Here is a 15,190-nt window from a genome sequence, read left to right on the forward strand (position 1 = left end):
CGACAGCACGATCTCCCTAAGTACCAGTTCTCCTCAAGGATGCGTCCTGAGCCCACTATTGGTCACCCTTATGACCCATGACTTTCAGGCCAGATAGAGCAAATTTAACACAACAGTGTTGGGCCTCACCAGTGACGACAATGAGAAAACTCGAGAAGAGAAATGGAGCAACTGATGGAGTAGGACTGCGCCAACAACATGCTGACGAATGTCAACAAGACAAAGGAAAGTAGTGATGACAGCAAAAGAACAAACACGATCACATTTCATATCAAGCACCAAACTCTGGGAGTGCAGATCACGGACAATCTTGTGTAGACACAGAACACCACAGCTCTTGCGAAAAAAGGAGCAGCAGCAACTATACTTCCTGTGTCGGTTGAGAAGGGCACGCCCTCCACCCCCACTAGTTTCTAAAGACGAACCATCAAAAGTGTGCTGACGAGTTGCATCAACGTTTGGTCTGCTGGCTTCAAAGCCACAGAGTTCTCAAGACAGTAGTGAGGAGTACAGAAAAAATAATTGGCACATCCCTCGGTCAAGGATATTTCAGACAAATGGCTGGATCACCCATGATCACCAGGGTTCCAACACTCCCACAACAGGGACTGTTCAGCAGTGTTCCCTCTAAACCGCACGCGTGAGCAATTGCGCACTGCTCTGACCCTCTCGGCACACACGGTGATGCTAGCGCGCACACAAACACATTTCTATACTCATTCCTTCATTTCCCCACAAGTTCAATCTACAAACAGAACACCACACCATTCCCACCTCCCTTACAGTTTTAGTAGTGGAAGGGTGCACACTCAGTTGTTCTACTATAGTTTGAAGCATACATTGACACACATATAGTCACACTCACCACTGACGTAGACAACACATGGACTGCTCCATTCAGGAAGTCCAAACATGGGCGTCGTTTATGAGCCCCTTTAATGAGACTCTTTCAAATGTTTCAGAAATGTGTGTGTGTTTTTTTTTAATTACATGAAGTTTTTGGGCGCCGACAGGTATGGCAGCCTCGGTCACACGCTCCCTAGTATTATCCCTGTTTTTGTCATTTTCGTTAGTTTTTGGCGACCCTGAGCGGCTTACTTACACGAGGGAAAAGTTGCTGCGCATTGGGGAGTCTACGCTCGGTCTTTTTTCACCAGCACGCGAAAACCCACAAGGTTTTTCGGAGCTAATCGCGAGCGGAGCGGCTGCGCTGTACGGAGCATGGAAACGCCGCCGGAGGAGGGGGAAGAGAGCCGGCGTGCTCGTCAAGCTCCGGCAGCGCGGATTTCGAACCCCGCTCCCATCGATCCATCTTGCTAATCTACGATCTCTGCCAAACAAGATGGATGAACTTCTTCTCCTCACAAAGACCAACAAAAACTTTGCACGTTCTGCTGCGCTCTGCTTCACTGAAACCTGGCTCAGTGACCGCCACCCGGATTCCGCGCTACATCTACCCGGCTTCCGCCTTCTCCGAGCCGACCGCGACACGGAGCTATCAGGGAAATCGAAAGGTGGCGGGATTTGCTTCTATATCAACGAAGAATGGTGCACTGATGTCACGAAGCTCGACGCACACTGCAGCCCGGACCTGGAGTCGCTGTCTTTAAACTGCAAGCCATTCTACTCGCCACGTGAGTTCACCTCCTTTTTACTAATCGGTGTTTACATTGCGCCACAAGCTAACGCTAACACGGCGATACAAACGCTAGCCGAACAAGTAAACAACCTCGAACTAAAATACCCAGAGTCACCCCTGATAATTTTGGGCGATTTTAATAGAGCACATCTTAACCGTGAACTTCCCAGATATAAGCAGCACATCGACTGTTGCACCAGAGAAGGCAACATTCTAGACCACTGCTATACAACAATCAAAAATTCATACCGATCGGTCGCCCGTGCAGCATTGGGTCTTTCTGACCACAATTTAATCCACTTAATACCTACATACAGACAGAAACTCAAATGTGCTAAACCGGTTGTTAAGACTGTGAAAAAATGGACAGATGAAGCAAAGCTAGCTCTACAAGAATGCTTAGACTGCACTGATTGGGGCGTCTTTGAAACTTCAACGGGCACACTGGATGAATACACAGACACTGTAACATCATACATCAGTTTCTGTGAGGACATGTGTGTACCAACGAAGTCCTTCCGCTCCTTCAACAATAACAAGCCATGGTTTACTCCCAAACTCAGGCAACTCAGGAAAGAGAAAGAGGCCGCATTTAGAAGTGGAGATCGGGCACTGTACAAACACGCCCGAAACCAATTGACAAAGGAAATTAACATCGCTAAGAGAAGCTATGCAGAGAGGCTGAAAAACCAGTTCTCTGCTAACGACTCTGCATCTGTATGGAATGGCCTGAAAGCAATCACTAACTATAGAATGCCATCCCCCCAAACAGTGAACAATAAGGGTCTTGCTAATGAACTAAACATGTTTTTCTGCCGATTTGAAAAGGACACCCCCATTTCCCACTCACACCCACCTCTACCAGAAACTACTCTATCTACCCCCCCACCCTCTTTTTCTCCACTACAGATCCACGAACAGGACGTGAGACGGCTCTTCAAGCAGCAGAAGATCAAGAAAGCTGCGGGGCCCGACAAAGTGTCCCCCTCCTGCCTGAAAGTCTGCGCTGACCAGCTGGCTCCGGTCTTCACACAAATCTTCAACAGATCTCTGGAGCTGTGTGAGGTCCCATCCTGCTTCAAACAGTCTACCATCATCCCAGTTCCCAAGAAATCGGCAACATCGGAACTGAACGACTATAGGCCTGTCGCCCTGACGTCTGTGGTCATGAAGTCCTTTGAACGCCTTGTGCTGAACCACCTAAAGAACGTCACCGGACCCCTGCTGGACCCTCTCCAGTTTGCCTACCGGGCAAACAGGTCTGTGGAAGACGCGGTCAACATAGGTCTGCACTACATCCTCGAGCACCTCGACAGCACAGGGACCTATGCAAGGATTCTGTTTGTGGATTTCAGCTCTGCGTTCAACACCATCATCCCGGAACTCCTCACCCCCAAACTTCTCCACCTCGGTGTGTCCCCTACGATCTGCCAGTGGATCCTCAGCTTCCTGACGGGACGGACACAACAGGTGAGACTGGGAGCAACAACATCATCAATACGCACCACCAGCACTGGAGCCCCACAGGGATGTGTCCTCTCTCCACTGCTCTTCTCTCTCTACACAAACGATTGCACCTCAACAGATCCAGCTGTCAAACTCATAAAGTTCGCTGACGACACCACGGTCATCGGTCTCATCAAAGACGGCGACGAGTCTGCGTACCGCCAACAAGTGGAGCAGCTGGAGCTCTGGTGCAGCCGACACAACCTCGGGCTGAACACGCTCAAGACTGTAGAGATGATCGTGGACTTCAGGAAACATTCTTCTCCACAGTTGCCCCTCACACTATCCAACTGCCCCGTGTCAACCGTCGAGACCTTCAAGTTCCTGGGAATCACAGTCTCCCAGGACATGAAGTGGGAAGTCAACACCATCTCCATCCTGAAAAGGGCGCGGCAGAGGATGTACTTCCTGAGGCTGCTGAGGAAGCATGGCCTGCCACAGGAGGTGCTACGACAGTTCTACACGGCAGTCATCGAATCAATCCTGTGTTCTTCCATCACGGTTTGGTTTGGGGCCGCCACAAAAAAGGACAAAATCCGACTTCAACGGACAGTTAGGACGGCGGAAAAAATCGTTGGCACCGCCCTACCCACTCTTGAGGACTTGCACACTGCAAGAATCAAGACAAGGGCACGGAAAATCCTCCTGGATCCCCCGCACCCTGCCCACCACCTTTTCCAGCTACTCCCCTCAGGCAGACGCTACAGATCCATGCGCACCAAATCCAGTAGACACTTAAACAGCTTCTTCCCTCTAGCCATTAACTCCTTAAACAGTCACTGACGTAGTCACTCTTCTTGTACTACAAATACTGCTACTGGTTACTCTAAAATGGTTCAATGATTTGTTGTTTACGATGATACTAATGCAGCGTGTTATACCGGAGACAAATTCCTTGTGTGTTCTACATACTTGGCCAATAAAGATGATTCTGATTCTGATTCTGATGTCTTCCATTATTTATAAGTGGGACCGTATTGTTACAAATTTCATTGAGACTTCATTGTTCTTAAAATCACCTGTAAGATAGAATGAAAGTCACAAACGAAGGCAGATTTTATTCGTGGAACAATTTTATATTCAATGATTTGTTCCATTTTGATGTATAGCTAATTTGAATTTTGTTGTTACTTATCGACATCACGTAACTAGTTTTGAGCTCAGGTATGAGAGACACTGCTTTGGCCGCCGTGTGCATGTCCGATGTTGCTTACTGTGGTCCAAGGGATGCTCAGGGAGTTCGTGTGACTGCTCGCACGCATGGAAAATTGGAGTATTGGAACATTGCTGTTCAGCCTGCTGGCCTCTGGCAGTCGGTTCTGCAGTGCCCGGTGCAGAGCAATCAAACACAGTGCTGCGAGAGCTTCATCCCACATAGTAGACTGATTATGATCATCAAATTTCGATTAAAATATAAAATGGCAATGATTACAGTCCATTCAATGAATTGATTTCCACAATAATTCAGAGGGATTGCTCCACACTGGTGTCATATTTATGAATGAGCATGATACCATGACGTCCACCACGGACACCCGCGGAGCTCCACAGAGCATCTGCCTGGGCCTCAATCAAATACACCAAAATCACATGGGACCACCTGTGCCGCAAACTAGACCTCAATTTAGCCAGCCTAAAATGTTGTCTACTTTTTGAAACCAAATATGCAGTTGCGCTGGGGTAAGGCAGATACGCTCAATGAAGCGTGGCGCATCTACCAAATTCACAAACACATTAAACTAGACCATCGCCTCGGCACAAAACTGACAATGCGCCTGGCTTTACGCTGAGTGCAGAATACTTTCTCTGACCAAATCAGCGGATGAGTAAGAGGCAAGGCAACTCCGTGTGTCGGATTGCCCAGAGAGATGCAACACGGCCCCAAACACGGTGCACTAGACTAGTGCTGGCATGAAAATGAAGTTACGCCCATTTTTATGCCGAGTGCACGAGCACCATTCTACCAAAAGAGGGCCCATGGTGTTTGTCTGCCACAAACTGTCTCAACATCCTCAATATACTTGATTGTATTTCCATTCTGTCCTTGTGTGCACTTCTCTATGCCAACGCCATATGCCTTTCATGTGAGGAGGAACACAGTATCTGGTTGGCTACAAGGGAGCGAGCGTGTGCCTCTCCTCATCCACTCAAGCAGCAGCCACACAGCATGCTGGCCTTTTTGGGGAGTACAGTTAAGAATGATCCCAGCCTACAACTATGCCAGTAATGTTGATTGTGGGAGAGCAACACAGGACAACAATTCTCTCTCTCTCGCTCTCTTTCTCAAACACGCCCAGTGCATCAAACAATTTGGCAGAGTAGACTAATCTTGGGACCAGCTAAAAGCAGTTCTAAATTCTGTGGGAATATCTGACATGTCCAGGATAAGTCAAATCAAGTCAAGTCAGCTTTTATTGTCAAATATCCTCTATGTGTAACATACAGCAGATGGAATAAAGGATAAAAAAAAAAACATTTTCACTCTATTTTTTTCATCCCCCCCATACAGTTTTTTCTGTGTGAAACGACTTGTCCCATAAGGCTTGCACCCTATTAATCTGTCTCCCCTTTCCCTCTCACTTTCTCCCCTCTCTATGACTCCATCTGCTAATCGGATGAATTCATGTTTGCATTGAGTGTAATTTGTAGGTGTGAACAGGAAGATGCCAACTAGCTGAGCACCGTGTACAGACAGTGATGAGAGGCAAAGGGGCAACATGGTATTGCTCTACTATAACATGAGGGTGCGTGCAAACACAGGATGTGTTCTCCACACAAACAGGCAGGCACACACACAAAATTAAGTCGGCAATCAATTGAATCCCATAGGGGCTTGTTGCTAGGCAACCACTACTTCTAAGGGTAAAAAGACAGTGCTGAGGGAGAAAGGTGTGAGAAAAAGGGGTCGCGAGGAGTAGCCATGTGGACCCTATTCTGAATCCAAAGGTGCTGAGCGCAGCGAACATGTATCTAATGTATATAAAGGTCATTCTATTCTGGGGATTGTGTGAGCTTATTTAAAAGCAAAAGATAGAGCGCATCATTGAGTTGTTTGTGTGGTGAACAATATTTGTAGATAGATGATACACTATATAAGATCTCCCATTTTTTTTCTCTCTGTAGGATGGTACCAGGTACTATTTTTAGCAGCATCTTTGCTGAGGTGACCCTTGAAATGAACGCGTGATCTCTGAGGTCAATGGTGGCATGTCCTACTATAAGACTACATTTACAAAAGAACTCGGTGTAAAACAAATTGTTGTGATAAACCGCCAAAACCCTGGCAGTGAGAGTGTATGGTGTCAGGATTAGTTGAAAGAGCGGCACTGGTGCAGCAGCACATGGGAGAAACTCTGAACTGTTGTCACACACCTGCTTGTTCTGTTTTGGAATGCTAAATGAGATGCAGTCATGGCATCACATAACCTGCTGTGTATGTATTTATTTGAGACAGTGTGAAAACACGTTCACCATGCTTGTTGAAGTGAGCTATTCTGCACTCAGATCTCACACCATATGCTGACATGTCATGTGATGTCTTCCATGATGACGGTGCATCTTTTTTTTGAGATGCGTTGCAAAGAAATCCACACAAAAATCCACAGAGAAGAGGGACACAAGTTAATCCTCTGATATTGGTCTGATCATTTGTGCTGACATTTGTGCAGCCATATTTTGTTGTTTTAATATTTTTGGGGGGGGAGATCTGGGTGCCTGAGACAACAGCATTTTAAATGTATTTCCCACTCCATCAAGAACCTTGAGATTCCAAATGGCGACTTTACTCGTGATTTCTTCCGTGCAGTAAAACATACCAGTGCATAGTCCCTCTCAAGCTGTCCCTTCTTCAGACTGTAGCCCCTGTAAATAGAAAAAAAATCAACACGCATATGTAAACATAGTCATTAAAATAGTGAAACATAACTTACATACAGTCACGTATATCAGAAAATTTGTCAGCAAGCCACTCTGAATTCCATTTAAAAAAAAACCTTAAGGAAGCATTTTGTGGTATAGATTTTATAAATGTAAATTATAGAATGGTCGATTTTTTTTTCCCTTTTCATGTGTATTTTAGTGTTAAATGCTGTGTGTGCTTACGTGCGTGCGTGTGCGCGCGAGTGTACTAAGGCAGATATAAGAGTATCGGGGATTTAGTAGTTGGATTGAGGACACCAAGTTGACTGCCGGTGTCCACCAACTAATCGTCATGCTCACTCTCTCTTTTTCTTTGATTCCGCCTTTTCCATGTAAAATGTGCTGTCTCCCACAGGATTAAATAGCTTTCATTCTAACTATCTGTCTATTGATCTGTCTGCCCTTGTATTTTTTTCTTTCACATTATCTTCATGACAGTGCGTTCGTTCGTGCGTGTGTGTGTGTGTGTGTGTGTGTGTGCGCGCGTGTGTGTGTGTGTGTGTGTGTGTGTGTATAAGTATGTGTGTTCTGTGAGTCGATGCTGATTAAATCCAGCCTGTGGATTAATTAGGGTAAATAACCTCAGAGCAGCTTTTTGGATTTAAGAGTTGAAATCCAGCGTAGGCTTTTGTGCAGACATGGCATGTGTTTGATTATGTTTCACTGGTGTGATGATTGAAGGTTATTCAGCAGCGAAAGCCAGGTAGGTCTTTCATGGATGTATGAAATTCATTCAGACTGGTTGGCTGTTTGCAGAGGTCAATGTGGTTACAGTGGGTCCGAGGCACTGCTGTTATTTAAATTTGAATATGAACCTTTCTCAACAGTACATCTCAGAAGAAAGTGAGTAGCCCAACAGCAGAAATGAAATCTTAGCGCATAAACTGCTTCAGACAACAAAGTGTATGCAGAAAAGTGGCGAAGATTGCACGACTGTCTGTGTCCTATGTGTTGTGTTGTTTTTGTTATTTTGACTTCAAAATGGCGCCGCGAGAGTGGCTGCCTTTCCAGCAGCTCCTATATTTTGTTGTTCTACTTCTTCCTTTCATAACTTTGCTGCTGTGAATTGGGAATTTCTCCATTGTGAGACTAATAAAGGTTTTCTAATCTTATATTCACCCTTCCCATTTTGCAAATTTCTTCAAATCGCTCAGTAAAATAAGATTGAGTGCAACATGAAAGTGGACCTTTTGTCATTTGCTTGGAGACAAACAGCAGATGCTCATAGCTGTGGGGCTTGTTTCTCAGTTTTCCAAATAAAACCCTGTCACCCCAATATTTGCATCACCGTGCAGCTTTTGATTTGACAATCCAATTGTTGGCTTTCCACCAATAATCTCAAAGCACTTTTTTGGGGGGGGTAATCATGTCCATACCTCAATAACTGTGAGAATGCAGTAATTGTACTGCGGCACTACAGCGGACATTCGCTGATATCCCAATCATTTTCATCGACCAAATGTTTGTGGCGTCAGGAAACTAGGAAGTACATCCTCTATCCATTTTCCATACTACACCACTAAACTGTCGCGCCACAGAAAAAGCCCGCTGCACGGGTTCATTCTGAATTGTCACGCTGCGAATATGACTTCATGATTCCTTTTATACTTGAATTGGCATTGAGAGAAATGTCGAATAATTGGCAGAGAGTTCAGCGAACATTGTAACAAACAAGGGGGGGGGGGGGGGGACCACTTGTACACGAGTACATTCCAGACATTGGGTAATTGTACACCGTATGGATCATCGAGTGTGAGTGCGGAATTAAGTGTACTCCACAAGTGAAATGCCACTTTGCCGTGTGCAAGGTCATGTGCACTGTGATCGGAACGTCTCTGATCCACCGGTGAAAGGAGACTTTGATTCTCTCCTCTTTCATCTATGACCACTTCAAACAACAAGGCATTTGTAGTCATTGTTTTGATTGTATCATTGCCTACCTTTTGGTTATATGTCCTGTCGCGTTATTGTTATTTTATGTCAAATGTTCTGTAAAGCGCTTTGTTACAGGTGCAACTATTGTGAAAGTGCAAGATCAATAAAGATGTATTATATTGTATAATGACAATAATAATATAAAAGTGCACGGATTCTTTGGAAGATAACATGGATGTAAGCCCTTAATGAAGATATTTACATCATTTTGAATGAGAAAATCCACCCGTTATCTCAGCCGCGCATCCTCACGAGGGTCCTGGGCGTGCTGGAACGTATCCCAGCTGTCTTCGGGCAGTGAGCGGGGTACACCCTGAACTGGTTGCCAGCCAATCGCAATCCAGTGAGAAAAACTGTTTCAAAATCAATCCATTCATCCATTTTCGATCCACTTGGCCTCATTCGGGTCACGGGTGAGTCTATGCCAGCTGACTCGGGGGGGGGGGGGCGCGCGCACAAAATACAATGTCCCAAAACAGATAGTGGTCAACCTCCAATGTTCCACTTTACTCTTTTCTTACATCAGGGTGCCAGCGCAAAATGTACTGCTGTAGTACTGGTACTGTAACTGTTCAATTTAGCCTGCCATGAAGCAGTTTGAATTAGTTAGTCAGGTCTAAACTGACCTCTTTTTATGACGGCCCATGGAGGCCATATCTGCATCACTACGTGCTCTATGTGAATAATGTAACAGGAGAGCAATATGACAGTGCGTAACCCGCAAATGAACAAAGACAAATCCATAATAGTAAACACCAGAAAATGGTAGACTTCCAGCATTGTGTGTTGTTATTTGGACCGGGCTGCCATTTAACCAGAATACAAAAGACTGTTTGTCACACTGAAGTGGTGATTTTCTGACTAATTCTACTACTGTTGACAATATTCTTCTTTCTCCTGGAAAATTTTTATCTTTAGAGGCAATCGGAAAGACTGTTTTAAAAAAAAAAAAGTATCATCCTTGTTTTTGTTTTCAACCATGATATTTTGATTCACCCTCTAATATTCTTTCAACCATATTTACAACTTGCCTGTGTCTATGTTTAGCATGTGTGAAACAATGTAAGAAATTGAACAAAAGAAGAGGAATGCAAACCAGAGACAGACAGAGACAGAGAGAGAGAGAGAGAGAGAGAGAGAGAGAGAGTTTGTCCTGTATTGAGATTGATGATTAGATTGGTCATAAAATGAAAATGAGACCATGTGAAGGGATGTGAGCTTCATCCCGTTGCACCCCCCCCCAAAAAAAGGGGGAAAAAAGGAGAGAGACCAGAAGAGATTGTCAGAGCAAATGCGACAAAATTAAACCGAAGACAAGGGGGTGGGTGACACGAGGGACTTGGCATGAAAAAAAGAAGAAAAGAAAAGAAACACATTCCGGGAACAGGAAGAGGGCAGCAGGAAATTCCTTCATCATTTTCCTGACCTTTTGGTCCTATAAATATAAATAACGAAATAAAAAAAGATTCCAAAGGCTGATTACGGTGTACGTTATGAAGAGATTAAAATCATCTGGCAATTGTTCGACATTTGCAAATGAGAGAGAAGACGGTTCAATACCTCATGTCTTCAAGCAGGTCGCATTCAGTCTGATTTTTAAAGTGCAGTCTCGTTAACTGGTCTGTGTGCGTGTTCTTCAGTTCCTGTGTTACTTTAACCTAGAGGGGAGAAAATACACATGAACAAGTCATTTCATTTCATCTGCCTGCGAGCTGCGAGACGACTCTTGCTTTCTGCTTATCACAGCAATCAATTCTGAAAATGTCAAGAATGTAAATACATAGACAAAAATACTTTAGAGCGTGGAAATAAGGGTTTAAGATGAACTCTTATTTGTGCCTCCATTGGACAATATTATTTGACCAGAGATGGGGAACAACACTCAATTAAGAACTGTGGGCACTAATTATTGAAGCTTTATAGGTGGAATTCTGTCCCATTCTTGCCGGGATATACAATTTTAATTGTTCTCCTTTGTCATAGTTGTGCTACATAACGCATTTTCAATGTTTTTTGTCCAACGGCTCACCTGTTTTCTGAAGCTGAGCCATGATTGGTTGTTACTTGAGCCTGAGTAATTGTGATGTCATTTTCAGTTGACAGCAAGTGGGAAAATGGTTTCTAAAACGGGGTGGATTTTGCTGATTAACTGATATTCCACAAATACGATAATAATCAGAATGTCATGTTTAGACTAGTGGAGGAGCAGAGAAGATTTTTGGGAGGGTTGAATTTTCGTGATGTTATGGGCAACATTATATCAAACAACTCTCTAACCCTCGTTCTTTAAATGGAGACAACAAAATAACAAATGCCATTGGTGATTTTATAGTATAAAACTGTAATTCTGGCTATTCTAAACTGTTTTCACTCCTAAAAGAAGACAAACTAGGGATGAAATACTTTCCTCAAAAGAAAATATGGAAGCTGTTGATGTTTCATTTTATTTTCTTGAAATCTATTACTCGTACCACAAAGCACAAGCTGTTTGCTTTTGACCATGTTCAGTACTGTAACTGTACCAGATGTGACGTTAAAACCAAGATACTAGCCGAACCGTGATCTTGGAAATACAATTACACCCCGTCGAATAGTATTAACTGGCCCCCTCAGGGCAACCATGCCAATGTGGCCTGTGAAGAACACACGTTTGACACCCCTGCACTGGACAGCGGACAGGCTGGATCAAAAGTGCATTTCCTGATTCCAGCCAAGTAGTGCACTCAAGCACCTCACGGCATGATTAAGCAACAACTATACCACACGATTGGCCAACTTTCTCAAACAATCAGTTATTGTGTCTGTAATTTGTATAGAATACAAAATTGTAATTTGTATAGAAAACACAATTGTATCATACATAATAAGTTATTTTTCTCAGTTATGGATACACAGGAGGGAACTGGTTGCATGCAGCAGAAGTTTTACAGAAACACACACACACACACACACACCCCTGTCAATAACCAGGGAGTCACTGTGAAGGTCATTGTGTATTGTCTGGTGAATTCCGTCGGCTGTTCACTGCATTAACAGCGGACAAAATCCTGAGTCTTCTGGACAAAACAAGCAAGCACAGATACATCAGAATTTTAGCCACACACACACACACACACACACACACACACACACACACAAGCGCAGGAAGCTATGGAGAAGAGGAAGGGTGAGTGGTGGCAGAGACAGAAATGGGAAGCGTGGCTGAAGGGAGGCTGCGAGCTTGCTATGGAAAATGGCAGGTGAGCAAGTGATAATGAGGGGGGGGGGGGGGGAGTGAGACAGAGAGAGAGAGAGAGATACATTTTTTCTTCCAGAGGCCGGTTCAACTGGGGGGCGGGGGGCTACTGACATATGTTCCCACTCGATAACCTGCATTCCCGATTGGGACATATATGCTTCGCTAAAATAAACAAACAAACAAATAAATAAATAAATAGAATACAATAAAATAAAATTTAAAAATAGCCTGTGGTAGGGGACTATATCTGCGCAGACTAGTGGTTGGGAAGCACTGCACAAAAGAGTCTCACTGCTTTCAATGTCAGTCAGCTCACTTCTTGTCTTTCTTTCCTCTCACCCCTTGTTGAGGTTGCTCTTTTGTCTGTGTCCAAAAAAAAGTCAAAAGAAAAAGTGATACTCACACACATTTCATTCTTAAAGGGTCTCTGCTAAAGAGCAATATTTGTTTGTCTCGGGGAAACTTCCTTTTTTTTTTTCATTTGTCGGGTGTACTTTTCCTGACATTGTCTGAAACATTCTGAAGAGCATTCGGGGATTTGACCAGTCAGATTTGCGAAACGTTTTTAAACATTCTACCAAAAGCTAGTGTGTGACGTACTCGGGATCTGAAACAGGGAGAAAAAAAAAGTGTGTGACTGTATTAACACAAGTAAAATATGGCTATAGTGCATTTCTCAGCGGATTCGTGTTACATTAAATGACATTTACTCTTCTTCCTCAAAACTCAAACATACACTTGGAGCAGTTTAAATATATCATGCACGAGGATTGGTCCCTTTTAATTTCTCATGGGGCTTCAGTTTCACTTCACAATAGTCAAAGATGAGTATTGAACCAGGATTACTTCCAGACTACACATTGCTACAAGGTTACCTGCACACGTGTATGAGAGCCATTAGAGTGGTTGCCTTATTTAGCAACATAAGAGTCTGAATTTTAAAAACAGAAAAACACTTCTCAAAATGAATCAGCACAATTCTACATCACTGCAGACTATCAAGCAAATTTACAGAAGGTACATTTTTATAGTGATATTCAGGTGCCAATAACAAGAAGGGAAACATTGAGGGAACACAAACATTGCATTGCAGTGCAGTTCTACTGACTGCATGACATATGACAGTGATTGTCTGCCGTCTCCCCATTTTTTCCAAGTACACAAATAGATATGGCAGTGTGAATGGTCGTCTGTCTCGATATGATTGTGATCAGCTGGGATGAATTCCCGCTCACTGCAACCTTGAACGGAATAAATGCTTTAGAAAATGAATGGATGGACCTCATGAGGTGCATATATTTATGTATATGAGTCATCTTTTATGTGTGAATGAGGCTTGCTCACTGTAAACATACTGTGTGTGCTGAGACATCAATGAGACACTGAAGTGGCTGCATGGCTCCTGCAGGGCAACAGTACTGTCATGTCTAACAGACGGATGCAGTGGTGGAATGAATCCGTCAGCCACGGTTGACAATATATTATCCCCCAACCAAATCATTTCCACACGGATAACTAAAATTGCGACTACCTGAAAAAGGCAGTGGACAATCGATATTGTAATCACTAAGGTACATTTGATTGTTTACGGTGTAATGCCTCAACGGTGATGTGTTTTACAGACGTGACATGACACATTCAAAGGAAGGAAGCAACCCAAAGCACAAGTGGCACATGGGAAATATGTGGTAATTAAAAGGACACTGCACTGGTTCACACCAAGGTAATTGCCTCTCATACAGCTACTTCAGGACAACACACACACACACACACTACCGATCATAAAAGGGACTTAGCAGTGCTCTCAGCATCCCTTTATGAATCAATACAACAGTTGTGAGCATACATATGTACGTGTGTGTGTGTGTGTGTGTGTGTGTGTGTGTGTGTGTGTGTGTGTGTGTGTGTGTGTGTGTGTGTGTGTGTGTGTGTGTGTGTGTGACCCTGGACATACTGAAGGTCTTGCTCTCAAGACAACAAGCATCACACAAATGTGTTGAGCCAGTGCTGCAGTCACTGTATAGTACTGTATACAGCAGCTGACCACATCCCATACTGATGGAGACATTGCTAGCTAGCATCAGATTATGTTCTTGCTAACGTTATGAAAATGGCAAATATGAAAGCTATTAATTACATTTCATATTGTCACGTTATGTGCGGTTGCGGTGGGGGGGGGGGGGGGGGTTAAAAACAATGTGTCACATGTACATTGTAACGTGGCTTGTTGTGTATTACTCAGACGACGTATGAGCCCATGTAGTGTTGCTTGACGGCTGATACATCAGCATCACCATCATGTCATTCAGGTTAGCGTTTCTGAGCGAAAACACGCCGCTGTTGCCAGCAAGCAAAAATTGCCCTTTCTGCAACGTGCCCGCTTTTTCGAACGTGACGCGTTGTTTGCGATTATCTGGACTATTGATGGTGTTATTACTGTACATTGTTTTCGATTCGTCATTGTCTCGGTGAGGATACAAAAAAAAAACATCAAAAACGGGCTGTGACAATCACTCACCTTCCTCGGCGGGGGCTGCATTTTGGAGTATTGACATGAATGGTATTTCCCCTGTGAAATGTATAGTATCCAAAAAAAGAAATCGGAAAATATTTCTTCCCCAAACGAGCATAAAAAATGACAGTAATCCTCCCGTCCACGCGACAGGGAGGAAAGACGGGGAGTTAGATTTGTACTCCGGCGGCCATGATTGATGGCAAGCGTGCTGGTTTCTACGAAGGCGAAAATGAAGCTGCGCTGCGAGGAGAGTGTGTGAGCACTTGTGTGTTGCTTGCTGCCACTGCTGGATGACTGGAGAGTACAGTACCGACTGAACTTATCTGAGCTGAGCTGAACTAGGGAGGGGAGCGGAAAAAGGCAGACAGGAGGAAAGGTGGATAATAACGGGGAACCCCTTTAGCTGCCAAAGGCAATGGCTCCCCCGAGTGGTGACATA

The 15,190-nt window shown here is 44.1% G+C and overlaps 1 protein-coding gene across 4 annotated transcripts in view; it reads right to left on the bottom strand.

Annotated features, from left to right (window-relative positions):
• Positions 1-15,112, bottom strand: part of fchsd2 (FCH and double SH3 domains 2) — a 34,363-nt gene extending 19,251 nt beyond the window's left edge. For 2 of the 4 annotated variants that reach the window (XM_086125217.1, XM_086125219.1), the window contains exons 1-3: positions 14,755-14,819; positions 10,559-10,656; positions 6,961-7,006 (exon numbers count right to left, since the gene is read on the bottom strand). In XM_086125217.1, the coding sequence (XP_085981343.1) occupies positions 6,961-7,006; positions 10,559-10,656; positions 14,755-14,775 (165 nt within the window). In that variant the 5' untranslated portion in view covers positions 14,776-14,819. Of the gene's footprint in view, positions 1-6,960; positions 7,007-10,558; positions 10,657-14,754 lie in introns of all 4 variants that reach the window. The other 2 variants (XM_086125220.1, XM_086125218.1) reach the window with 2 other exon arrangements.
• Positions 15,113-15,190: the final 78 nt, after the last annotated feature.

This window comes from Hippocampus guttulatus, chromosome 12, assembly GCF_054856545.1.
Source record: "Hippocampus guttulatus isolate MCC_2025c chromosome 12, RoL_Hgut_1.0, whole genome shotgun sequence".
In the NCBI taxonomy this organism is placed as follows: Eukaryota; Metazoa; Chordata; class Actinopteri; order Syngnathiformes; family Syngnathidae; genus Hippocampus; species Hippocampus guttulatus.